This window comes from Mustela putorius, unplaced genomic scaffold (genome assembly GCF_011764305.1).
Source record: "Mustela putorius furo isolate JIRA1106 unplaced genomic scaffold, ASM1176430v1.1 tig00000842_pilon_pilon_pilon, whole genome shotgun sequence".
NCBI lineage: Eukaryota > Metazoa > Chordata > Mammalia > Carnivora > Mustelidae > Mustela > Mustela putorius.
The window spans coordinates 3551316-3578943 of NW_025421493.1; the positions used below are offsets into that span (position 1 = coordinate 3551316).

Sequence of the window (27628 nt, forward strand, 5' to 3'; positions counted from 1 at the left end):
CCAAAGTAAAAATATCACTCCATTAACCTAGCTGTATTACCCATCTGGAATCCACCTCTGGAGAAATTGCCTAGGGACTAAAGGAACTCACATTCCATCTGTTCTGTTTTTTTGAGTTAAGTAAATTATCCTCAGTTCTTTCCATCCCATGAAACAGTGAGGGCATTTTTTATTACCAGTTATAATGTCCCATAAGTAAATTTTTATTTTTCCCTGTCCATTCCAAACAAGTCAAAATCCAAAGTGAATTTTTTCCTTAATCTCCTAGATTGCTGTTGGTCTGTTGCAGTTGGCCTAAGAATGATAGGATGAATCTCTATAATCTCAGAAAACAAGCCCATGTCCTTGTGGACCTAGAACAATTGTCATGTGTGATTCCAGCTGAGATGATAATCATAGCCTTGTAGTTAGAGTTCCAGGCTGCAAATGAGAAGTGTGGTGACTGCTTCCACACTTGAATACCCACACCACCTCTGTCAAGAATAATGGGGTGTCCTAAGCCTAGAGATGTGGAAATAAGAAATAAAATAAGCTGTAGAGAAGTTCCAGAGATGAACCTGAGGCAAGTCAGTCACTGACCAAATGCTTAGATTTGGTGTTACTATAGGAGACTCCAAACCTCACCCTCAGGATCAGTTGAGATACATAAGTCCTGTAGAGGCTGAGAACTGTCCTCAACTGAATGCTTGTTAGCAGACAATATCAACTTACATCTAGTCCTCAGTTTTCATACTGCTTCATGCCACACTCCAGTACAGGAAATGGGGGCTCTTACTATTGCTACATCATTTAAAATGATAGGGAAATTTGAACTGGAAATGGGGTTCTATGCCTTCTCTTGTTCTGTAGCTCAGTAAATTTCTGATTTTCTGAGCCTATATATTCATACTCTAGATAATTCCAGTCCACAAAGAGTTTTCATAGCCCTCAAGGAAATTATTTTCTATTATGGAAAATAATGTCAGCACCTGGTGCCCTGATGATTGCTCAACCATCAGCATACTGAAGAATTATCAGTCAGTAAAAGGAAAACTGAGGGTCTGCTGCCTTATCAGATAATTAGAATATAAGAATACAGAATCTAGATTCAGTTGCAGCACAAAAGGAAATGATGTTTTCTTGCAGCTTGGAAGTTTATTAATAAAGGAGGTTGAACCAGTCGGTGTTACTTTCTTGAACCCTTCATCTCTGTGTCCTGGATGTAGTGAGGAAGAGGTCTAGCTGCTCTCCTCGCCACAGGTGATGTCATCCCAGGAACATGCTTAGCCCTCTCTCCTGGGTCCCTGTTGCCATAGCTTGGGTACAGCATTATCAGACAGACTCCATTTCTGTTTCTTGTGCCTGGGCTGGAGAGATGATATTTCTTAGGATTCCAGCATAGTAGGGGCTAAATACCTGTTGATTGTGATGCATCAAATTGAAAAACTTCCAGCCTAGTTCAGCCAGTTCTCCTTCAATGAGACTAAGGCCTCCAGGGAAGTCTCGCAGAGACTCCTGCATGCCACGAACCAAACAACATTTGAGAAACAAACGGATTCGCTGATCTGTGAGCAAGGAAAAGGGGGGAGATCAAAGAGGTTTCAGGAGACATTCACAATGCTCTTGTGCTCTCTGCTCATGAAAGTTAACTAAGATATTCACTGACCTACCCATTCATTTGGATATACTGTATAAATAAGATTTGTTTGCTTCATTTTGGAGAAGGGGTTGCTATCAAGCTCACAAAACCAATGCATGATCAAAAGATATTCAGCTAGCAAATTTCTGGATGTTTATAAGATTGTGTGGTTTTAAGTGAGCTCCTGGTATGCACTGACCTAACAAGAGGATCTCAGATATTGTACCTGATGTTAAAAGAGCATACATTACAAATAACATGGAGGACATAGGGAGATGGAGAGGAGAAGGGAGTTGAGAGAAATTGGAAGGGGAGATGAACCATGAGAAACTATGAACTCTGAAAAACAATCTAAGGGGTTTGAAGTGGTGGGGGGGTAGGAGGTTGGGGTACCGGGTGGTGGGTATTATAGAGGGCACGGTTTGCATGGAGCACTGGGTGTGGTGAAAAATAATGAATACTATTATGCTGAAAATAAATAAATTTAATTTAAAAAAAACAAAATAAAAAAATAAAATAAAATATGCATACCACTAAACTGGAAAAAAAAAAGATTTTTTTCTCCTTATAGCCTAATCACACTACACTTTTTATTCAGTCAAGAATGTATTTGGCAATGCTAGAAAAATAAAAATCCATGAAACTTCCTTTAAGGAAGATTGAAATTAACTTTCTATTTACTCTATAAGAGAAAATAATCAAAAACTTTCATAAGATTATGCTACCAAATAATTTAGAAAACGTATTACAGAAGTGTTTCAAGGAATTAATTTTTTAAATATGCTTTTCTTTTGCATTGTGTTATATTTGTAATCCTTCTTGGTTATATTCTGATGTGATTTCTTTACTCATTCTAAATAAATACTGTATTTCGTAGAAAAAAAAAAAACATAAAAACAGGGAGGCAAACCATAAGAGACTCAATGATAGGGAACAAGCTGAGTGTTGCTGAAGGGGAGGTGGGTGAGGGAATGGAGTAAGTGGGTGATGGGCATTATAGAGGGCACTTGATGTAATGAGCACTGAGTGTTACATGCAACTGATGAATCATTAAATTCTACCCCTGAAATTAACAATTTTTTAAAAAAGACACGTATGAAATATACCTCAATAAATAAAATATATGTGGGGAAAAAAAGGCATACATTGCAACCAGTGCCCTCACATCCAAATCAGACTGTTAAGATGCAAAAGTTAGAAGAAAGCTCACCAAGTTCACTGCTTCCTTTACAGCATGGAATATGTCCTACAACCTAAGTCAGTATCAGTTCCTTGGAGGGGAGTAGAAGCCCACACAATAACTTTTAAAGCAAATTGTTTTCCATCATATATCTTGGACTATAGCTAGAAAATGACCAGGGATGACTTGGTAGGGTTGGGCGGACAGTATTTCACACCTGCAAAGTACATATCTTAGCTGCAGGTCCACCTTAAACCCATACATTCACTCTTCAAACTGAAAGAGATCCATTTCAATCCTGTATATTATAGATGAGAAAACTAAAGCCCAAAGACTTTCCCAATAATCATGCTTGTCAGTAACTGGCTTCCAAGGTTAAGTCTACCTCCTCATCCTAAACATTCTTGACACCCCTCCCTATCACTACTATGGGACCCTTACCAATGATGTTACGAACACAGTTCTCTTTCTTGGCAATATTCTGGAGTTGGCCTTTAAGAGATGATGTGTTTTCACTGCTCAGGGCAGTAAGGTCCATGTCTTTGAGTCCTTGCTGGATTTCCCAGGACAGTTGTTCACTCACACTCACCATAGTCTCTTGAGGCCTAGATAATGGACATAAAGCAGAATAACCCTGGCATAGGGTCAAAGCCCAGAGAGCCCCTAACAGAAGGTTGGTCCACTCTAAGCCCCCACCACTAGTAGACAGTAAGAACCCATGTACAGATTAAAAACCTTCATTGTTACTCTCAAGGTGACAACAAATTCACAAATATAGCACTATTTTAGATTTCAAAAAGAAACAAGATAAATTGGAAAATGGTTCCGGTCTATGATTGAACCCACTCAGTATACATTAGTTCCTTAAATATTTTTTTAATTAATTTATTTATTTTCAGCATAACAGTATTCATTATTTTTTTCTCCACACCCAGTGCTCCATGCAATCCATGAGATTTTCTTGGTGGATTTTCCATAGTTGTGTTTTTCTTATTTCATCAGTTAAATTATAAATAAGTTAAGAGACCTAAACTTCTGATTTCTCTTTTTATTTTGGTTGTAGTACCCTACATGCAGTGATGATAAATCAATATTAATGATCAATTGATAAACTTCTGGGTATACATACGCAAACCCAGTGTCACCCATTCAAATATGTAATGACTCATTTTTAGAAAACATGATAATGAATGCTGTGTAGTAAACTAGCCTCCACTCTCTCCTCTTGAGAATTTATTTTTCTCTATCCCAAGCCTCAATATGACTTATCAAAAGGCACCAACAATAATTGCAGGTGGTTCCCAGGGTCCTTTTTGTGATGACAAATAACCAATAATTACATTATCTGCCTATGTCCCAAAAACCATATATTATTTTCAACTCTAAAAAAATATCTGTCTATGAAGATTACCTGGAGTTAAATTCTTTTGTCAGGGCCTTGGTTATGCATTTCAGTTTATTCACAAATTCAGGTGAGCTGAATAAAACATTACCAGAGAAACTTCTGGCTACTAGCAAGACTGAGGCCAGGATGGTTAACTGGTGCAGCTGGGACTCCATCTCCTGTAGCCGTATTCTATCCATCAGGAGAGTCTTTTGAAAGAGGGAAGACTAGGTCAAGAGAGGAGGGCTCTAGTAGAGACATTAAATACAAAACAAAAAAAGCAATGCTCTAACACACATCCTTACCTCAGGGAAATCATCATTGTCAGGATCCCAGAGAAGAAGATTTAGGTAACCCTGGTATAGCACCATTGTGGGATTGGGGATTTCTGAGTTGTTAGTTGCCCAATTTGGAGGTGAATGATCCAAACTGGAGGAGCTGGGAGAGCCAAGAGAACTTGGAGATGATGTAGTGAGGTCTGTTGCTGCTTTGGTTAGCCATTTCGTGGTGCAATCAAGGAGACCTATGACACAAAAGAGAATATTTAAGGGCTAAAATCTATGGTTTTAAGATATACTCTTGGTCAATAAATATTATTTTGTAGGATCTTCTGTCTTAGAGAAATATTTTTCACTACCTCTTACTCAAAAAAAGAAACTTTTATTCACAATATATATTACCTTCCTCCCACAGCAAGAGTAAAAAAGGAAAATGAAATTAAAATGCCACATCTCTACCCAGAAGGATGGACTGTGAACAGAATATGTGGGGAGTAGGGGAAAGGAAGGTTACAGATACTACTTAGATGTTGGTAAAGTTAAAGGATGTGTTAAAATTAGTGTTAATCCTTGTAGCTTGTGGAAGAGTAGGCTTTCTAAACTACTGGGGAGAGGAATGGAATCTGTCAATGTAACCATAGACAGGGAGAGGTGGGGTGAAAGTAAAAGAAAAACATAGGGAAAAAAAGGTAGCAAGATAAGTTAAATAGGAAGGCGCAGGGGACCAAAGAAGCTAGCCACTGGAAAGTAATACCACAGTGCAAAAGCACCCTGCACTTGGGGACCAGTGATAGCTTGGAGACCCGTGGTTGTGAGATGGGAAGGGACTGATAACAGCACTCAAAAAGAACAAGGGGGCTTAAGGAGCAGACATTGGGACCAGGTAGCTCCAGGCACAGACCTAAGCCCACAGCCCAAGGATCCATTGCAGCAGCCACCTGCCAGCTGGTGCAGACTTGAGTCAGCAGTCTCTGGGACTGGCAGCTCCTGCTGCTACCACCAAGAGGACCTGGCTTGGACTGGAGCCCATGGTTCCAGGAATGGCAATGGCTGGGGCACGGGTTGACTTCACTGGGATCTCTCCCAGTTTTGGTGGCACTGGGGTATAGAGATAAGCTGGGGCCTTCGTTGACCACTGAGAGGGTCGCTATGGGCACATCACCTGTGGGAGGCTGCAGTATTCAATGGCATTTGCAGAGGGGTGTCTGTGTGTTCTGAAGGATTCAGGGAGGAGCAGACTGTGGCTTCCCTCTGAGTCACTGGTCCAGGTTTGGACAGTTTATTTTGCTCTGACCCTCTGAAAAGGCAAAGGTGAGAAAAGCCACCAGAGGACAAAAGCTTCCAGAGAACAAAAGCCTGGAAAACTGTTTTCCATGGAGCCCAGCCCCTTGGTAAGGGGCAGGGCAACTCAGCCAAAGCAGGGTTAACTGAAAAGCAATGTGGCAGCCCCCTCCCCCCAGGAGACAAGCTGAAAGAGCAAGAGGACAACAACCACAGGGTCCTCATAAAACTGTAAAGCACCAACACTAAGGGAAAACAGTATATTAACCTCATTGTTTTGCCTCACAGCCTGTCTATTCCTTAAATACAACTTTTCTCTCTTTTTTAATTCTTTCTCATGTTTCATGTTTTTTTAACCTATTTATCCTTTCAACTAGATGTTTAATATAACATATTCCATAGTAACTTTTTAACTTGAACTTTTTCATACATGTACTTTTTTTCTTTTTATATATATACAGACATTAGCTTCAATGTACTCCTTTTTCCTACTCTCTCTCTCTCTCTCTCTCTCTATATATATATATATGCATACACATATACATGCACACATACACATATCAGTTTTAGTTTCCCTGTATCTCTGAGAAGTACAGTTCTCTAACAAAGAGAACAAAATTCACCCAGGAAGAATTGAAATACCCTTCTTGGCCCACATCAGGGATTATAGCCACCTTCCTGTCAACCCCCATTTTTATTTTGGGTTTCTTTGTTTTGTTTTGTTTTTTGCTTGTTTGTTTTGTCAGTCTTTTTGTTTTGATCTTGTACTTTATAAAGCTTACTCTTAGGTCTCTTCTTGGCTTTTCTTTTCTTTTTGGTGGTGACTTCCAATTGCTCCAAACCTTCCCAGGGTGCACCTTGCCTGGATTGTGGTTGATATTTTTGGTTGTATACCCCTCAAATACAACTCAACAGAATGACTAGGAGGAGGAACTCCCAACAAAGAAAAGACCCAGAGACAATGGTCTCTCCTACAGATTTAATGGATATGGATCTAAGCAAGATGTCAGAAACAGACTTCAGGGTAGCAGTTATGAAGGCAATAGTCAGTCTGGAGAAAACTATTAATGGTAACATAGATTTGCTAAGGGCAGTAATGAGAGTGGATCTGGCAGAACTTAAAAATGCTATCAATGAGATACAATCTAATCTAGATACTCTAGCAGTCAGGGTAAATGAGGCAGAAGAATGAATTAGTGATCTGGAAGACAAACTGATAGAAAAGAAGCAGGAGGAGGCCTGGAGCAAACAGTTCAAAATCCATGAAAACAGAATTAGAGAAATAAATGATGTCATGAAGCATTCCAATGTTGGAATTATTGGGATCCCTGAGGGTGTGGAGAAAGGGAGAAGACTAGAAGATATATTTGAGCAAATCATAGCTGAAAACCTCCCTAATCTGGGGAATGAAACAAGCATTTGTGTCCTAGAGGCAGAGAGAACACACCTAAGATCAAGGAGATAAGATTGACATCCAGGTATGTAATAGTAAAACTCACAAATCTTAGAACTAAGGAAACCATTTTAAGGGCAGTTAGGGGGGAAAGATTCCTTACGTACAGAGGGAGGAATGTCAGAATAATGTCAGACCTGTCTTCAGAGACCTAGTAAACCAGAAAGGCCTGGCAAGACATATCCAGGATACTAAATGAGAAGAATATGGAGCCAAGAATTCTTTATCCAGCAAGGCTGTCATTCAGAAGGGATGGGGAGATAAGGAGTTCCCAGGACAAGCAGAGACTGAAATAATATGTGACCACTAAGACAGCCCTGCAAGAAATATTAAGGGGGTTCTATAAAAGGAGAAAGATACCAATAGTGATATAGAACAGAAATAAACAAATACAATCTATAGAGAAAAGGACTGCACAGGCAACATGATGACAATAAAATCATATCTTTTAATAATCACTCTCAACATGAATGGCCTAAACGTTCCCATAAAATGACACAGGGTTAGAGTTGGATAAAAAGACAGGATCCATCCACATGCTGTCTACAAGAGACTCATTTTGAACCTAAAGATGCACCCAGGCTGAAAGTGAAGGGATGGATAACCATCTTTCATACCAACAGACTTCAAAAGAAAGCTGGAGTAGCGATTCTCATATCAGACAAATTAGATTTTAAGCTAAAGACTAATTAGTGATACAGAAGGACACTACATAGTTCTTAAAGGGTCTACCCAACAAGAAGAACTAAGAATTGGAAATATCTATTCCCCCAACATGAAGCAACCAACTACATAAGCCAGCTGTTAACCAAAATAAAGAGACCAATTGATAAGAACACATTAACAGTAGGAGACCTCAACACTCCACTCTCAGCAATACACAGGTATTCTAAGCAGAAAATAAAAAAAGAAACAAGAGCTTTGAATGACACACTGGACCCAGTGGACCTCATAGATATATACAGAACATTCCAGCCTAAAACAACAGAATACTCATTCTTCTCAAGCATGCATGGAACGTTATTCAGAATAGACTGCATACTGGATCACAAATCAGGGCTCGACCAATACCAAAAGGTTGAGATTATTCCCTGCATATTCTCAGACTACAATGTTTTGAAACTGGAACTCAACCACAAGAAGAAGTTTGGAAGGAATTCAAATACTTGGAATCTGAAGAACCATTGTGCTGAAGAATTTTGGGTCAACCAGGAAATCAAAGGCAAACTTAAACAATTCATGGAAACCAATGAGAACAAAGACGCATCAATCCAAAATATATGGTATATGGCAAAGGCAGTCCTAAGGGGGAAATACATAGCCATTGAAGCTTCATTCAAGAAAAAAAAGAAAAATCCCAAATGCATAAGCTATCTTTACATCTTAAAGATCTGGAGAATCAACAACAAATTAAACCTAATCCACAGACAAGAATGGAAATAATTAAGGTTAAAGCAGAGATCAATGAATTAGAAACCAGAAATAACAGTAGGACTCATTAATGGAACTAGAACCTTGTTCTTTGAAAGAATTAATAAGATCAATAAACCACTGGCCAGGCTTATCCAAAATAAAAGAGAAAGGACCCAAATTAATAAAATTATCAATGAAAAGGGAGAGATCACAACTAATATGAAGGAAATAAGTACAATTATCAGAAATTATTATTAATAGCTATACGACAATAAATTAACCAACCTGGAAGAAATTGATGCATTCTGAGAAACTTATAAACTATGAAGACTGAAATGGGAAAAAATGGAAAACCTGAATAGATCAATAACTAGTGATGATATTGAAGCAGTGATCAAACACCTCCCAAAAAACAAGAGTCCAGGGCCTGTTGGAGTCCCTGAAGAACTCTACCAAACATTCAAAGAAAAAATAATACCTCTTCTCCTGAAGCTGTTTCAAAAAATGGAAATGGAAGGAAAACTTCCAGACTCTTTCTATGAGGCCAGCTTTACGTCCATCCCCAAATCAGGCAAAGACCCTATCAAAGAGGAGAATTTCAGACCAATATCCCTGATGAATATGGATGCCAAGATTCTCAACAAGATCCTAGCTAATAGGATCCAACAGCACACTAAAAGGATTATCCACCACAACCAGGTGGCATTTATCCCTGGGATGCAAGGATGGTTTGACATTGGCAAAACAATCAATGTGATGGAACACATAAGTAAGAGAAGAGAGAAGAACCACATGGTCCTCTCAATTGTTGCAGACAAAGCATTTGACAAAATGCAGCATCTTTTTGTAATTAAGCTCTTCAGGGTATAGGGATAGAGGCAACATTCCCCAACTTCATAAAATCCATCTATGGAAAACCAACAGTGAATATCAATCTCAGTGGGGAAAAGCTGTGAGCCTTTCCATTGGGATTAGGAACACAACAGGTATGCCCACTTTCATCACTATTATTCAACATAGTACTAGAAGTCCTAGCAACAACAATCAGACAAGAGAAAGAAATAAAATGTATTCAAATTGGCAAAGAAGAAGTCAAACTCTCTCTCTTTGCAGATGACATGATACTTTATGTGGAAAACCCAAAAGGCTCCATCCCCAAATTACTAGAACTCATACAGCAACTCAGTAATGTGGGAGGATACAAAATAAATGCACAGAAGTCAGTTGCTTTCTTATACACAAACAATGTACCTATAGAAAGGGAAATTAGAGAATCTATTCCATTTACAATAGCTCCAAGACCCATAAGATACCTTAGAATAAACCCAACCAAAGAGATAAAGAATCTATACTCAAGGAACTACAAAACACTCATGAAAGAAATTGAAGAAGACACAAAAGATGGAAAAACATTTCATGCTCATGGATTGGAAGGATAAACATTGTTAAAATGTTTATGCTTCCCAGAGCAATCTGCACTTTAAATGCCATCCCAATCAAAGTATCATTGACATTTTTCAAAGTGCTGGAACAAATAATCCTAAAGTTATATGGAACTGGAAAAGACCCCAATCACTAAGGAAATGTTGGAAATGAAAAAAAAAAAAAAAACCAGGAGGTATCACATTGCCTGATTTCAAGCTATATTACAAAGCTGTGATCACCAAGACAGTGTGGTACTGGCACAAAAACTGACACATAGACCAGTGGAACAGAATGGAGAGCTCAGATATGGACCCTCAACTCTATGGTCAAACAATCTTTGACAAAGCAGTAAAAAAAATATCCAATGGAAAAAAGACAGTTTCTTGCATAAATGGTGCTGGGAAAATAGGACAACTATATACAGTAGAATGAAACTCGACCATTCCCTTATACTGTATACAAAGATAAACTCAAAATGGCTAAAAAACTGCAGTGTGAAACAGGAATCCTTCAAAATCCTAGAGGAGAACATAGGCAGGAACCTCCTCAACACCAGCCACAGAAACTTCTTTCAAGACAGGTCTCCAGAGGCAAAGGAAACAAAAGTGAAAATAAACGTTTGGGGCTTTATCAAGATGAAAAGCTTCTGCACAACAAAACAAAGAGGCAACCAGCAGAATGGGAGAAGATATTTGCAAGTGATACTACAGACAAAGGGCTGATATCCAAGATCTATAAAGAACTTCTCAAATTCAACACCCAAAAAACAAATAATCAATTCAAAAAATGGAAAGAAGACTTGAGCAGACATTTCTGCAAAGAAGACATAGAAATATCTAACAGACACATGAAAAAGTGTTCATCATCATTAGCCATTAGGGAAATTCAAATCAAAACAACACTAAGATACTACCTTACACCAGTTAGAATGACAAAAATTAACAAGGCAAGAAAAAACAAATGTTGGAGCTGTTGTGGAGAAAGGGGAACACTCTTACACTGTTGGTGGGAATGCAAGTTGATACAGACACTTCCGAAAACAGTGTGGAGGTTCCTCAAAAAGTTTACATTAGAGCTACCCTATGACCCAGCAATTGCACTACTGGGCATTTACCCCAAAGATACAGATGCAGTGGAAATAAGGGCCACATGCACCCCAGTGTTCATAGCGGCAATGTCCACAATAGCCAAACTGTGGAAAGAGCTGAGATGTGCTTCAACAGACAAATGGATAAAGGAAAGGCCCATATACACATGGAATATTACTTAGCCATCAGAACGGATGAATACCCAACTTTTGCATCAACATGGACGGAACTGGAGGAGATTATGCTAAGTGAAATAAGTCAAGCAGGGAAAGTCAATTATCATATGATTTCACTTATTTGTGGAACATAAGGAATAGCATGGTGGACATTAGGAGAAGGAAGGGAAAAATGATGAGGGGGTGAATCAGAGGGGGAGATGAGCCATGAAAGACTATAGACTCCAGGAAACAAACTGATGGTTTTAAAGGGTATGGGAGGATTGTTTAGCCTGGTTATGGGTATTAAGGATGGCACATATTGTATGGAGCACTGGGTGTTATACACAAACCATGAATCATGGAACACTACATCAAAAACTAATGGTACATATGTAGTGAAATGGTACATAAGTAGTGAAAACAAAAACTAATGGTACATGTGTATGGCCTTCTGTATCCCAATGTTTATAGCAGCAATGGCCACGGTTGCCAAACTATGGAAAGAACCAAGATGCCCTTCAACGGACGAATGGATAAGGAAGATGTGGTCCATATACACTATGGAGTAGTGTGCCTCCATCAGAAAGGATGAATACCCAGCTTTTGTAGCAACATGGACAGGATTGGAAGAGATTATGCTGAGTGAAATAAGTCAAGCAGAGAAAGTCAATGATCATATGGTTTCACTTATTTGTGGAGCATAACAAATAGCATGGAGGACAAGGGGAGATGGAGAGGAGAAGGGAGTTGAGAGAAATTGGAAGGGGAGGTAAACCATGAGATACTATGGTCTCTGAAAAACAATCTGAGGGTTTTGAAGGGGCGGGGGGTGGGAGGTTGGGGGATCCAGGTGGTGGGTATTGGAGAGGGCACGGATTTGCATGTGGTGCAAAAATTATGAATACTCTTACATTGAAAAAATTAAAAATTAAAAAAAAACTAATGATATACTGTATGGTGACTAGCATAACATAATAAAGGAAAATTAAAAAATATATTTTATCATTGTAAGAAGGCAAACCCAAGGTGAAATCTCCCTCTACCACACTTAAATTTTAAACATACCAGGCTGCTTATCAAGGAGTTCCTGAAATTTAGCTTGTTCATACTGGACAGAATGTTCCTGCAGGTAGGGTCGAAGGCTCTGGATAGTATAGTTCACCATGTCCATTTTCATCAGGCCCAGAACATGGAAGATACCCCTGTCATAAGGAGAAATAAAATATTTACACTATGAAAGGAAATCTATTGTGGAGAGATAGAACTCAAGCAAGATTTCCTAAAATCCCAGCATTTTAGAATTAAAATGGACCTTAAAAACAATAATCCAACTTCAATTTACAAATAAGAACACTGTGGTTAGGGGACAATGGCCACAGAGTGCATTGTTGTCAGGGGTAAGGACAAATATGTCTTCTGTCCTTTTAGTTAGCAGTGTAGAACTCTTTCCAATATTGCCACTATCTTCTCAGAATGAGTATTCAGTGGAAGGAAAATGACCAAAGTCCTAAAAACCAACTGTAAGGAGTTGGAATGATGATAATTAAATTTCTATCTAATTGGACATACTATTTACCTTTCTGGGTCTTGATTCTCCCAGCTGTGAAACAAGGATAATCTTCATTGATGTCCCCTCATGGGCTTTAAGTTAAGATACATAAGAAAACATTTGGGAAAAGGCTATTTGAAATCTCTGGAAGAAAGAACTCTCTCTTAGCATCACTTCTTAAAAAAGGTACAAATGATCTGAAGATCACCAAAAAGGCCTTGAGAGTCTGTCCTTGGAAAATAAAAGCCAATAGTCTAGGGAGCAAAATAAAAGGTATTAGTCAGGGGTGCCTGGGTGGCTCAGTGGGTTAAGCCTCTGCCTTCGGCTCAGGTCATGATCTCAGGGTCCTAGGATTGAGTTCCGCATCGGGCTCTCTGCTCAGCAGGGAGCCTGATTCTCCCTCTCTCTGCCTGCCTCCCTGCCTACTTGTGATCTCTCTGTGTCAAATAAATAAAATCTTTTAAAAAAGGTATTAGTCAGTTCTTCAGTATAGAAAAGCTAAACAAGGCAGGAGCTATAACACAGTATCAGGGAGGGAGCTTTCTGACATAGTTGTTTAAGGCAGATTTCCGGGACAGTATATTTTGTTTCTCACTTTAATAACTGCACAGGATCTGTCATGCTTTCTAGTTTCTGCACAGCTTCATCGCGGACTGGTGCACATAGGAGGGTCATCAAATTGAGAATGTAGTTAGAGAGATGAGGGACATCCAGGGCCCCATGTTCTGCTTCCTGCTTAAGGAGATCCATGTCCAGAGCATCTTCAATCTCATTTCTTAAGCGGTTCTGGTGTGGTAATAGCAGTGATAACAAGATCTGTCCATAGAAGAAAATCAATGGAGCCAAATTGTTTAGAAAGCTAATAACTCTCCAATAAAAAACCTTCTTGAAACAAAGACATCCTAGTCTATGTCTTTTGGAAGTCTTGAAAATAGGTCTCTAAATTTCTTATAGAAAAATATTATTTATTTCTGGGGCACCTGGGTGGCTCAGTGAGTTGGGCCTCTGCCTTTGGCTCAAGTCATGATCTCAGGGTCCTGGGATTGAGTTCCACATCAGGCTCTTTGCTCAGCGGGGAGCCTGCTTCCCTCTCCCTCTCTCTGCCTGCCTCTCTGCCGGCTTGTGATCTCTCTCTCTGTCAAATAAATAAATAAAATCTTTTTAAAAAAGACTACTATCTCTTTCTGTTTGGGGGCCAATTATAGTTCAAGGCTTCACTGGTATCAGTAATAACAACAGTGCTATATAATATTCTGATCATAAGGATATTAAAATATGAATAAAAATAAGTGTGATAAAAATAAGTGCAGGATATAAAATATATAAAATACACACCACCACAAGGTGATTGAAGCACTCTTAATAAGGAATAAAGACATTTTTAGGTTATTTTTACTTCAAAGATCAAAGATTAAAATAAGTAAAGGAACCATTAAAGGTCACTGGAAATAGCCTTTTGACTCAAAAGTATAAGCCTTTTGGCTCAAAAGCCCTTGTGGGCAAGGGATCCTTTACTCACTTATGTGCTTCTTAAAAACAAAACATAGTTAGTGATTAGTGAAAATCTTTTTAACTGAATGACATACTGTGCCATTATAGCAACATACCACCTTTTGAGCTTCATATCATGCAAAGAAAAAAAGCTTCTCTAGATGGTCTAAGTAATGGACCATGTTCAGGGAGGCATTACACAACTTAAGATATTGGTAATCATCAACAATCCAAAGATTTGGTATGTTCAGGAACTTAACATCCACAAATGAGAGGGTTGTTACTCACCTCCTTAACTTCTTTTAAAAGTTCAAGAGCACAGGTGAAGTCAGGGGGAGTACTCAATAGTTGCTCCTTCAGATGGTCCCAAAAAGCATTGTACATTGTCTCCATGAACCTGCCTTCCAAACTGTAAAAAACGTTTAAATGAGCAAATTGCTCTTTACCCAGAGAACTGATCATAATCAGGATAATAATTTCTTAAATCCCAAATAGCATTTAGTATCATGAAAGATCACTGAATTGCCAAGCCAAGAACTATAGTTAGCTCTTGAATGAATAAACTAAATTTAGTGTCAAATGCAAAGATGTTAGCCAAATCCTCTCAGGAGGGTATCTCAAGGTTCCAGAGAAGCTCTCATCCTGCAGTAGGAAGAACCATGAACTAGGTAGGGAGTTAAGCCCTTGAGTTCTAGCCCTGCTTTTGCATCGAACATAAGTGTGTGCCTTAGTTTCTTTTTTCCCAGACAAAAAAAGAATTTATATTATACACTCCCATATACAAAACCTCAAAACAAGCAAAATAATCTGTGGTGTTAATAATCAGAATACTGGTTACCTTTGGAGAGAATGGTTAACTTTCATTGGTAAAGTGCTGTGTGCCTTAGTTTCTATATCCATAGACTTATAGGTTCAACTAGTTGTTCTTTTTCTTTCCATTTTGAAATCTAAGAAAAAAAATTCCTCCTTGATTACCCCTTATCATCTCCATTCAAACCTGTTCCTTGTTTGGAACCAGAAAGCTTAATCCTTTTCCCTCAAAAAATACAAAAATGTACATGATCCTGTTAAAACTTTTACAAACAATTACAAAGATAAATGTCAAAAAAAGTCAAAGTTCATCTCCCAACACACCAATCCCATTTGTGAGATAATACATACATAATTGCTGTGTACTGGAGTCCTTCTAACTGCTTTCTCCTGAAACATTTTATCTACTTGGTCACCAAATTCCAGAGATTTTGCTTCCAAAATACCTCTATCTATTGTCATTTCCTACCTGAACTATTGCAGTAGCCTGTTAAATGGTCTTCCTTCCCCAACAAAGTCTTATGCAATGCCACATATTCTTGCTAAAATCAATTATTTTTCTAAGATATACATCTGGTTATGTTGGCATGCTCATTTGACGTCCTCTCTGGGCTCCCTATCACCAGCAGGATGCATGGTCTCTAAGACCCTTTAGGATCTTCTTCTGTCACTTCTACCTTATTGCCTTCCTTCTTCTAACACACTGCTCCAACAATAACAACCTACTTAAAATGAATATATAATGTCTTTCACTATTCTATGCCTGTGACATGACAGTTCCAGTTCTGGGAGAATCCTTCCTCACCTATCCCCCCACACACACCCCAGACCACCTGAAAATCACCCATACATACTCCAAAACTAAAGTGTTACCTTATGAGGAAAGTCTTTCTTGGCACTTCTTGGGCAGCTGAACACACAGAATTCCATATACTAGATGCCAGAGAACTTATTGCACAGTAGCTATCTACTGTTTGACTATCTCTGATACAGAAGTCTCTTGTGGTAAAGCTAGCATCCTAGTCACCTGTATGTTCCCAGCATTAAGGATTGTTCTTTTCACCTAGTTGGTACTCAGTTTGTTGTACAAATATCTGACAATAAAATTTTCCTTAGAATCTATAACTATAATTAGTGTTATTTTATAAGACCAAAGGTAAAACCAATAGTCAATATCTATATATGAAATAGATAAACCCATATTCTATTTCAACTTTGTTTTTGTTATACTTTTTGCATTGTTACACTAGAATAAGGCTGTTAATAACAGAACAATTAAAAATCAAGCTCTGAATAGTATTATTCCTTCTGCTTCATCTACCCACCCCTTATCACCACCACAACCCCCAGCCACTTTAACAGATCTTCACTCTCCTAGTTTCACTTTCTCTGCACCCTAACCAGAAGGAAAAAAATTAACTCGAGTTTCAGAGATGGTAAAGGTGAGGAATATGCTAGGATATTGGTCTTTTGATGGAAACCTCTTTTGGAAAAGCTGTGCCCAGCATGAGTACCTATTAACAACAGGTAAGGGAAAACTAAGAAATGTGAAGATCAAAAGAAACACAGAGCAAAGTGTTTTAGAAATAGAACCCCTAAAGTGGGAAATTAGAAATGCTATACAATTAGGGCACAACAAATTAATTTACCCATTTAACTATTAACAAGCTATTAGAAGTATTTAATTCAGGGGTGCCTGGGTGGCTCAGTGGGTTAGGGCTTCTGCCTTCAGCTTGGTCATGATCTCAGTGTCCTGGGATTGGCCCCACATTGGGCTCTCTGCTCAGCGGGTAGCCTGCTTCCCCACCCCCTCTCTCTATGCCTACCTCTCTGTCTACTTGTGAGCTCTGTCTGTCAAATAAATAAAATATTTTTAAAAAGAAGTATTTAATTCATAAAATTTTATTTATGTCTTGCAACATGAATGTAATTAATAAGAACCAGAATAAAGCCTGATTTTAGACAGGCATTCTTTATCAATGTAGTTCTGATCTTAATTCCCAGAATTTTTATTAAGCTACTTATAAGGCAGAAATGTTCTCTGAAATTTTTTCTCATGAAGAGTTGGCAATACCACTATTAGAAAGGTACTCTTTTCACCAGTACCTCTTTGATCTGCAGACAAAAGAATAACTTTCGTGAGCTATTTCTTCCAAGGCTGTCTAAAAAGATCAAAATTAACTCTATATTTCATTATTAACTGGGATACCAAAATAAACATTCTGACAACATCATCTTTGGTTTAATTCCTGTTTAAATATATTTTTTTCTGCTTTGACATGAAACTAATAATTACACTGGTAATTACACTCCTCTGTTTTATTTGTTGGTACCATTTAAGACATAGTCAAAATTAACTGTATTAATAAAAACGCTTCAATCCTGATCAAGAGTCATTTGTGTTATATACTTATCACAGGAGGAGTAAAATAAAAAAAAAAAAATAGAAGAGTCCATACCTGTTGGGAGGTAAAATACTCTCTTCCATACAGAAATCTTGGTTTACCATTATTTCATGAGCAATGCTAAGTTTAGAAACTTCATTAACTGTCTCTATCAGATCTGTGACAGAAAGTACTTCAGGTCTGCTCTCTGGAAAGAGTACAGCAGTCATTAACAGAGATCCATTACAAGTAAAATTTCTATTTTTTATAGATTCTCTCAGTGAAGTAAGGCCCCTAAGTTTAGATCCATAGAGCAGATCTTACATAGATTCACTCAATCATTCTAGTATTTGAGGTTTTCTGAACTTTTGCCTTTCAATAACATTGGAATTCTCAGAGAAGTCAAGCATGAACAAGTTTATGAAAAGCAAAAAGAGAAACTGATTTCAGAACCCTTTGCTTGAAATGTTAAAATAGTAAGTAAAAAACAGCAAAGAAACACTGGTAAATTATGGTTTATAAAATAAGTAATTGTCTAGGGGCACCAGGGTGGTTTAGTCAGTTAAGCATCTGACTCTTGATCTCAGCTTAGGTCTTGATCTCAGGGGTGTGAGTTCAAGCCCTATATTGGGCCCCATACTGGGCATGGAACCTAGATAAAATAAATAAATACACAATTTTCTAAAAGCTGCACTAAAAGAAATTTTCAAAAAAATAAATAAATAAATAAATAAAGTGGGGAGACAAGATGGCTGGGAAGTAGGAGGAGGCGCCATCTCAACCTGTACCCTAAAGTGAGCTGATTACCTACCAAAGAACTCCGATCACCCATGAAATCAGGCTGAGATCAGAATTATACATATCTGGATCTCTACAGGGGCAGAAGATGCAAGTGGGCAGGTAAAGCGGAGTGGGAATGTTGGACTGATATCCGAAGATAAACAAAAGGGGGAAGGAGCCACCAGAGGCGACCGATTGGAAAGTAATACCCCAATCCGAGAGTGCCCTGCTTCTGGGAACCAGCATTAACTTGGAAACTGGCTGAAAGTACTCAAAAAGAGCAAAGGATTGTGGGGGAAAATTGTGCGAATTGGGGCAGCTAGCGACAGGGGCTTAAGTCCCCGGACCCAGGACAGCCTCCCCTCCCCTGGCACTGAGCCAGAGAGTGCAGCAGAGAAGCAAAGTCTTGGTCCCTGAGCCACCAGCGCACCCAAGAACAAGTGGGGTCTGGCTCCCATGAAGGGCTGGGACCCTTGCCAGCCTGCAGAACGCAGCACCGTACTATCAGAGCCTGAGATGCACACACCCCACACTCTTCCCTGAGAGAGGTGTGTGAAGCCCAGCCCGGTGCTCTTAAACCCGCGCCATACTATCAGAGCCTGAGACATGCATGCCCCACAACCTACCTTAAGAGAGGTGCGCCTAAGCCTGGGGGTCTTAGACCCCAAAAGACCAGGCACTCCCAGCCTGGGCCAGGGGAAAAATCTCAGTGTGTGATTGCTGTTTGGAACCTCTCTGGTGGTCTGGAGCTGCCCAGACAGCCGCCACTGCGGGGATTTTGGGTAAAAGCAGGAGATCCTGTGTCCCCAGGGACTGCGACTCAGAACCTGTTCTGTCAGCAGCCAAGGGGGAATTTATATGGGCTCTGCAGCACCCACAGGGGAGCAGAATGAGGCTTCTCTCTGAGAGGGAAGTTAGGGTGCAGTTTGCTTTCCTCTAAACCTCGAAAAACTATCAAAAGCTGTCAAGGTGAGAGAAAACAAATGAACAAACATAAAAACCTCCAGACAGCAAAGGCCTGAAAAAACTGGTTTCCTCAGAGCCCACCCCCTCGGGGGTGAGAGGACTTAACTCCAGAAATATCATTGACTGAAAACCCACGTGGCAGGCCCCTCCCCCAGAAAATCAAACAGGAAAGAAAAATAAATAAAAGATGAAAAGAGAACAAGCACCACTACTTCATAGATACAACTTTTATTTTTAACTCATTCCCAATATTCTGGTTCATTTTTTTATATAGATAATTTTTTAACCTATTAACCATCACAGTGAGATGTCCAGTACATCAAATTCCATAATAACCTTCTAACCTGAATTTTTTTATACATACACCTGTGTTCTTCTTTTCCTTCTCTATTTTTAAATTTTTTTTTAAATTTTAGTTTAGTTTAGTCTAGTTTATTCCTTTTTATTTTTATTTTCTAATATTCATATGGACGTAAACTTCAAGGTAACTCCCTTTCCTCAATCAATGCTACCCCTATAGGTAAACCAATTTTTAACCCCCCTTTATCTTAGGAAAGTTGAGGCCTTCAAAAAGATATCAAGATACATCCAGGAAGAATCAAAATAACCCCCCTCACCCACACTAAGAATTTATTACCACTCTCCCACCTTTTTCTTCTGCCAGTGTTTCTGTGTTTTTGTGTTTGTCCTGATAGTATAAAAATGTTATACTTGGGGTTCTTTTTGACGAGGTTCTTCCTTTATTTGCATATATATATATATATATAATTTTTCTCTCTTGTCATATACTTTTATCAGTCTTTTTGTTTGTCTTTGTTTGTATACTTCCTAAATCTTACCTTGGGGCCCATTTGGGCTGAACCTTCTCTTTTATCTTCCCTTTCTTTCCTGTCCCTCTCTCTCTCTCTCTTTCTTTCTTTTTCTTTTTTTTTTCTCTCGTTTGGGTGGGGAATCGTGATAGCTCAGAAGTGTTCCAGGGTGCAGTTTGACTGCACCACGGTCAATATATCCAGCTACATCCGTTCAGTCATCTCTCACAAAAATGACAAGGAGGAAGAATGCCCAACAGAAGAAAAATACAGAGGATGGGCCTTCTGCAACAAAGCTAATGGATGTCGACATAGACAATATGTTGGAAAAGGAATTCAGGCTAACAATTATCTAGGCAATAGCTAGGTTGGAGAAAGCCATGGATGACCAAATGGAATTGATTAAGGCTGAACTGAAATCCAACAGGTATGATGTTCACAAAGTTAGGGCAGAACTGAAAGCCAGCAGGAATGATGTTCAAAAAGCTCTCAGTGAGTTCCAATCTAATCTAAATTCTCTAAAAGCTAGTGTAACTGAGACAGAAGATCAAATTAGTGATCTGGAGGCCAAACAGATAGAGAGAAAGGATCAGGAGGAATCCTGGAACAAACAGCTTAGAAGCCATGAAAACAGAATCAAGGAGATAAATGATGCCATGAAACGTTCCAACGTCAGAATTATTGGAATCCCTGAAGGGGAGGAGGAAGAAAGAAGTCTAGAAGACATAGTGGAACAAGTTGTCCATGAAAATTTTCCCAATCTCACGAATGGAACCAGCATTCATGTACTAGAGGCAGAATGGTTTCCCCCCAAGATTATAGATTCTCGAAAGTCCCTGAGACACATAATAGTAAGAATGAAGAATTATAATTGTAGGCAGACACTCTTGAAAGAAGGTAGGACAAAGAAGGTCCTTATGTACAGAGGAAAGCCCATCAGAATAACCTCAGACATGTCTACAGAGACCTGGCAAGCCAGGAAGGGCTGGAAAGATATATTCAGGGCACTAACGGAAAGAACATGCAGCCTAGAATACTTTATCCTGCAAGACTGACATTCAAAATGGATGGGGAAATCAAGAGTTTCCTAGAATGGCAAGGCTTAAAAGACTATGGAATCACAAAGCCGACACTGCAGGAAATATTAAGGGGGGGTTCTATAAAAGAGGAAAAATCCTAAGAATAGCATTGAACAGAAATATAGAGAAAATCTACAGAAAGAAAGACTTCAAAGGGAACACGATGTCAATAAAAATGTATCTATCAATAATGACTCTCAGAGTGAATGGCCTAAATGCACCCATCAAATGACACAAGGTTGCAGATTCCATAAAATGACAAGACCCATCCATATGTTGTTTTGGAGACCCGTTTTGAACCTACAGATACACCCAGACTGAAACTGAAGGGATGGAAAAGCATCTTTCATGCCAATGGGCCTCAAAAGAAGACTGGGGTAGCAATTCTCAAATCAGATAAATTAGATTTTAAACTAAAGACTGTAGTCAGAGATATAGAAGGACACTACATAATTCTTAAAGGGACTATCCACCAAGATGATCTAGCAATTGTAAATATCTATGCCCCCACTATGGGAGCAGCCAATTACATAAGAAAACTGTTAATCAAGATAAAGAGTCATATTGATATGAATACATTAATAGTAGGAGATCTTAACATGACCCTCTCAGAAATAGACAGATCATCGAAGCAGAAAATCAATAAAGAAACAAGAGCATTGAATGACACATTGGACCAGATGGAACTCATAGATAGATACAGAACATTCCACCCTAAAACCACAGAATACTCATTCTCAAGCGCACATGGAACCTTCTCCAGAATAGACCACATACTGGGTCACAAATCAGGACTCAACCTATACCAAAACACTGAGATTATTCCCTGCATATTACCAGATCACAATGCTTTGAAACTGGAGCTTAATCACAAGGAAAAGTTCAGAAGGAACTCAAACACCTGGAAGCTAAAGGTCACCTTGCTTAAGAATGCCTGGATCAACCAGGAGATCAAAGAAGAACTGAAATAATTCATGGAAACCAATGAGAATGAAGACACTTCATTCCAAAACCTATGGGATACAGCAAAGCGAATCCCAAGGGGGAAATACATAGCCATCCAAGGCTCCCTCAAAAAAATTGAAAAATCCAGAACACACCAGCTGTCTCTACACCTTAAAGAACTGGAGAATCGACAACAAATCAAACCAATTCTACACGTTAGAAGGGAAATCATCAAGATTAGAGCTGAGATCAATGAGGTAGAAACCAGAGATACAGTAGAACGTGTCAATGAAACTAGAAGATGATTTTCTGAAAGAATCAATAAGATAGATAAACCATTGGCCACATTAATCCAAAAGTAAAGAGAGAAAGCCCAAATTAATAAAATTATGAATGAAAAGGGAGAGATCACAGCTAACACCAAGGAAGTAGAAACAATCATTAGAAGTTATTATCAACAGTTATATGCCAATAAGCTAAGCAACCTAGATGAAATGGATGCATTCCTACAAACTATTATAAACTCCCAAAATTGAACCAGGAAGAAATTGACAAACTGAATGGACTGATATCTAGTAACGAGATTAAAGCAGTGATCAAAAACCTCCCAAAAAACAAGAGCCCAGGACCTGAGGGATTCCCTGGGGAATTCTACCAAACTGTCAAAGAAGAAATAACACTTATTCTCCTGAGGCTATTTCAAAAAATTGAAGCAGAAGGAAAACTTCCACACTCTTTCTATGAAGCCAGCATTACCCTAATCCCCAAAAACACTACCAGAAAGGAGAATTTCAGATCAATATCACTGATGAATATGGATGCTAAGATTCTCAACAAGATCCTAGCAAACAGGACCCACCAGCACATTAAAAAGATTATCCACCAGGACCCGGTGAGATTCATCCCTGGGCTACAAGGATGGTTCAACATGCGCAAATCTGTCAATGTGATAGAACAGATTAATAAGAGAAGGTAGACGAACCACATGGTCCTGTCAATTGATGCAGAGAAAGCATTTGACAAAATCCAGCATCCGTTCCTGATTAAAATGCTTCAAAGTATAGGGATAGAGGGAACATTCCTGAACTTCATCAAATCTATCTATGAAAGACCCACAGCAAATATCATCCTCAATGGGAAAAAGCTTGCAGCCTTGCCGTTGAGATCAGGAACACGACAAGGATGCTCACTCTCACCACTCTTGTTCAACATAGTATTAGAAGTCCTAGCAACAGCAATAAGACAACAAAGAGAAATAAATGGTATCCAAATTGGCAATGAAGAAGTCAAACTCTCTCTTCGCAGATAACATGATTCTTTATATGAAAAATCCAAAAGACTCCACCCCCAAACTACTAGAACTCATACAGCAATTCAGTAATGTGGCAGGATACAAAGACAACGTACAGAAATCAGTGGCTTTCTTATACACTAACAACGAAAATACAGAAAGGGAGATTAGAGAATCGATTCCATTTACTATAGCACCAAGAACAATAAGATACCTGGGAATAAACCTAACCAAAGAGGTAAAAGAACTGTACTCGAGGAACTACAGAACACGCATGAAAGAAACTGAAGAAGACACCAAAAGATGCAAGACCATTCTATGCTCTTGGATCAGAAGAATAAACATTGTTAAAATGTCTATACTGCCTAGAGCAATCTATAATTTTAATGCCATTCCTATCAAAATTCCACCAGTATTTTTCAAAGAGCTGGAGCAAATACTCCTAAAATTTGTATGGAACCAGAGGAGACCCTGAATCGCTAAGGAAATGTTGAAAAACAAAAATAAAACTGGGGGCATCATGTTACCTGATTTCAAGCTTTACTACAAAGCCGTGATCACCAATACAGCATGGTACTGGAATAAAAACAGACACACAGACCAGTGGAACAGAGTAGAGAGCCCAGATATGGACCCTCAACTCTATGGGCAAATAATCTTTTACAAAACAGGAAAAATTTTAAAAAGACAGTCTCTTCAATAAATGGTGCTAGGAAAACTGGGCAGCTATATGTAGAAGAATGAAACTCGACCATACTCTTACGCCATACACACTGATAAACTCAAAATGGATAAAAGACCTCAACGTGAGACAGGAATCCATCAGAATCCTAGAGGAGAACATAGGCAATAACCTCCTTGATATCAGCCACATCAACTTCTTTCAAGATATGTCTCCAAATGCAAAGGAAACAAAAGTGAAAATGAACTTTTGTGACTTCCTCAAGATCAAAAGATTCTGTACAGCAAAGGAAACAGTTAAAAAAAAAAAAAAACAGAGGCAACCCACGGAATGGGAGAATATATTTGCAAATGACAGTACAGACAAAAGGTTGATACCAGGATCTATAATGAACTCCTCAAACTCAACACACAAAAAATAGATAATCATATCAACAAATGGGCAGAAGATAGGAACAGGCACTTCTCCAATGAAGTCACACAAATGGCTATCAGACACATGAAAAAATGTTCATCATCACTAGCCATCAGGGAGATTCAAATTAAAACCATATTGAGATATCACCTTACACCAGTTAGAATGGCCAAAATTAGCAAGACAGGAAACAACATGTGTTGGAGAGGATGTGGAGAAAGGGGATCCCTCTTACACTGTTGGTGGGAATGCAAGTTGGTGCAGCCACTTTGGAGAACAGTGTGGAGATTTTTCAAGAAATTAAAAATAGAGCTTCGCTCTGACCCTGCAATGGCACTCCTGTATATTTACCCCAAAGATACAGATGTAGTGAAAAGAAGGGCCATCTGTACCCCAATGTTTATAGCAGCAATGGCCATGGTTGCCAAACTGTGGAGAGAACCAAGATGCCCTTCAACGGATGAATGGATAAGGAAGATGTGGTCCATATATACTATGGAGTATTATGCCTCCATCAGAAAGGATGAATACCCAACTTTTGTAGCTACATGGACAGGACTCAAAGAGATTATGCTGAGTGAAATAAGTCAAGCAGAGAGAGTCAATTATCATATGATTTTACTTATTTTGTGGAACATTACAAATAAAATGGAGGACGTGGGGAGATGGAGAGGAGAATGGAGTTGAGGGAAATTGGAAGGGAAGGTGAACCATGAGAGACTATGGCCTCTGAAAAACAACCTGAGAGTTTTGAAGTGGTGGGGGGTGGGAGGTTGGGGGAACCAGGTGGTGAGTTATAGGGAGGGCACAGATTGCATGGAACACTGGGGGTGGTGCAAAAACAATGAATACTGTTACAGTGAAAAGAAATAAAAAATTTTTAAAAATCTATGAGAGACTATGGACTCTGAAAAACAATCTGAGGGGTTTGAATTGGCAGGTGGGTGGGAGGTTGGGGTACCAGGTTGTGGGTATCATAGAGGGCGCAGAGGCATGGAGCACTGGGTGTGGTGAAAAAATAATGAATACTGTTATGCTGAAATTAAATAAAAAATAAATTTAAAAAGAAGAAAAGGAATCTATATTAAAAAAAAAACTGCAAACCTGGGGCATCTCGTTGGCTCAGTTGTTAAGTGTATGATTCCTGATTTCAGCTCAGATCATTGTATCAGTGTCGTGAGATAGAGTCCTGCATATGGCTCCACACTGAGCATAGGGTTTGCTTAAGATTTTCTCTCTCCCTCTCCCTTTGTTCCCCCTACTCAATCTCTTTCTCTCTCTCAAAGAAAAAAAAAAAGAATTGTAAAACTCATGACAAAGAGATGGTCTACTTATGCCATTTACTGCTTATTTTTATAAATGAATTGCTTTGTTATTTAAATTCAAATAGCAAACATACTTGGTTTCAGATGTAGTGTTCAATAACTCATCAGCTGTGTGTAACAACCAATGCTCATCACATCATGTGCCTTCTTAATGCCCATCACCCAAAACCCCATCCCCCTATGCACCTCCCCTCCAGCAACCCTCAATTTGTTTCTTAGAGTCGACTCGAAAGTCCCTTATGGTTTGTCTCAGTCTCTGATGACTTCCCATTCAGTTTTCCCTGCATTCCTCTATGATCCTCTGCACGTTTCTTACATTCCACATATAAGTGAAACCATATAATTGTTTTTATCTGACTGAAGTGTTTTGTTCAGTGTATTACCCTCCAGTTTCTACCATATTGATGTAAATGATAAGAGTTCATCCTTTCAGATGATTGAATAATATTATTGTATATATATATACACACCACATCTTATTTATCTATTCTATTGATGGACATCTTGGCTCTTTCCATAGTTTGGCTCTTGTGGACATGGATGCTATGAACATTGGGGTGCATGTGCCCCTTAAGATCACTACATTTGTATATTTGAGGTCAATACTGCTCAGTTATAGGGTACCTCTATTTTTAACATCCCAAGAAACCGCCATACTGTTTTCCAGAGTGGCTATATCAGCTTTTATTCCCACCAACACATTCCCACCCTTTCTCCACATTCTCAACAAGATTTGTTGTTTCCTTGTCAATTATAGTCATGCTGACTGCTGTGAGGTGGTATCTCATAACGGTTTTCATTTGTATTTCCCTGATGTCAAGCGATGTGGAGCATTCTTTCATGTGTCTCTTGGTCATTTCTTTGTTTTCTTAGGAAAATGTGTGTTCTTGTTTCTGCTCATTTCTTTTTTTTAAATTTTTTATTTTTTATAAACATATAAACATATACCCCAGGGGTACAGGTCTGTGAATCGCAGGTTTACACACTTCACAGCACTCACCAAAGCACATACCCTCCCCAATGTCCATAACCCCACCCCCCCTTCTCCCAACCTCCCTCCCTCAGCAACCCTCAGTTTGTTTTGTGAGATTAAGAGTCACTTATGGTTTGTCTCCCTCCCAATCCCATCTTGTTTCATTTATTCTTCTACCCACTTAAGCCCCCATGTTGCATCACCACTTCCTCATATCAGGGAGATCATATGATAGTTGTCTTTCTTCGCTGGACTTATTTCACCAAGCATGATACGCTCTAGTTCCATCCATGTTGTTGCAAATGGCAAGATTTCATTTCTTTTGATGGCTGCATAGTATTCCATTGTGTATACATACCACATCTTATTCTTCCATTCATCTGTTGGTGGACATCTAGGTTCTTTCCATAGTTTGGCTATAGTGAACATTGCTGCTATAAACATTCGGGTGCACATGCCCCTTTGAATCACCACGTTTGTATCCTTAGGGTAAATACCCAGTAGTGCAATTGCTGGGTCATAGGGTAGTTCTATTTTCGAAAATTTGAGGAACCTCCATGCTATTTTCCAGAGTGGTTACACCAGCTTGCATTCCCACCAACAGTGTAGGAGAGTTCCCCTTTCTCCGCATCCTCGCCAGCATCTGTCATTTCCTGACTTGTTGATTTCAGCCATTCTGACTGGTGTGAGGTGATATCTCATTGTGGTTTTGATTTGTATTTCCCTGATGCTGAGTGATATCGAACACGTTTTTATGTGTCTGTTGGCCATCTGGAAGTCTTCTTTGCAGAAATGTCTGTTCATGTCCTCTGCCCATTTCTTGATTGGATTATTTGTTCTTTGGGTGTTGAG

The 27628-nt window shown here is 39.0% G+C and overlaps 1 protein-coding gene across 3 annotated transcripts in view; it reads right to left on the minus strand.

Annotated features, from left to right (window-relative positions):
- Positions 1-1116: 1116 nt before the first annotated feature.
- TCP11X2 (t-complex 11 family, X-linked 2) overlaps positions 1117-27628 on the minus strand; it is a 41617-nt gene continuing 15105 nt past the window's right edge. For 2 of the 3 annotated variants that reach the window (XM_045085344.1, XM_013050620.2), the window contains 8 exons: positions 17588-17720; positions 14607-14727; positions 13423-13643; positions 12344-12480; positions 4488-4705; positions 4210-4409; positions 3240-3403; positions 1117-1544 (listed from right to left, as the gene is read on the minus strand). In XM_045085344.1, coding sequence (XP_044941279.1) covers positions 1312-1544; positions 3240-3403; positions 4210-4409; positions 4488-4705; positions 12344-12480; positions 13423-13643; positions 14607-14727; positions 17588-17637 — 1344 coding nt within the window. In that variant the 5' untranslated portion in view covers positions 17638-17720 and the 3' untranslated portion in view covers positions 1117-1311. The remainder of the gene's footprint in view (positions 1545-3239; positions 3404-4209; positions 4410-4487; positions 4706-12343; positions 12481-13422; positions 13644-14606; positions 14728-17587; positions 17721-27628) is intronic. The other variant, XM_004781768.2, reaches the window with a different exon arrangement.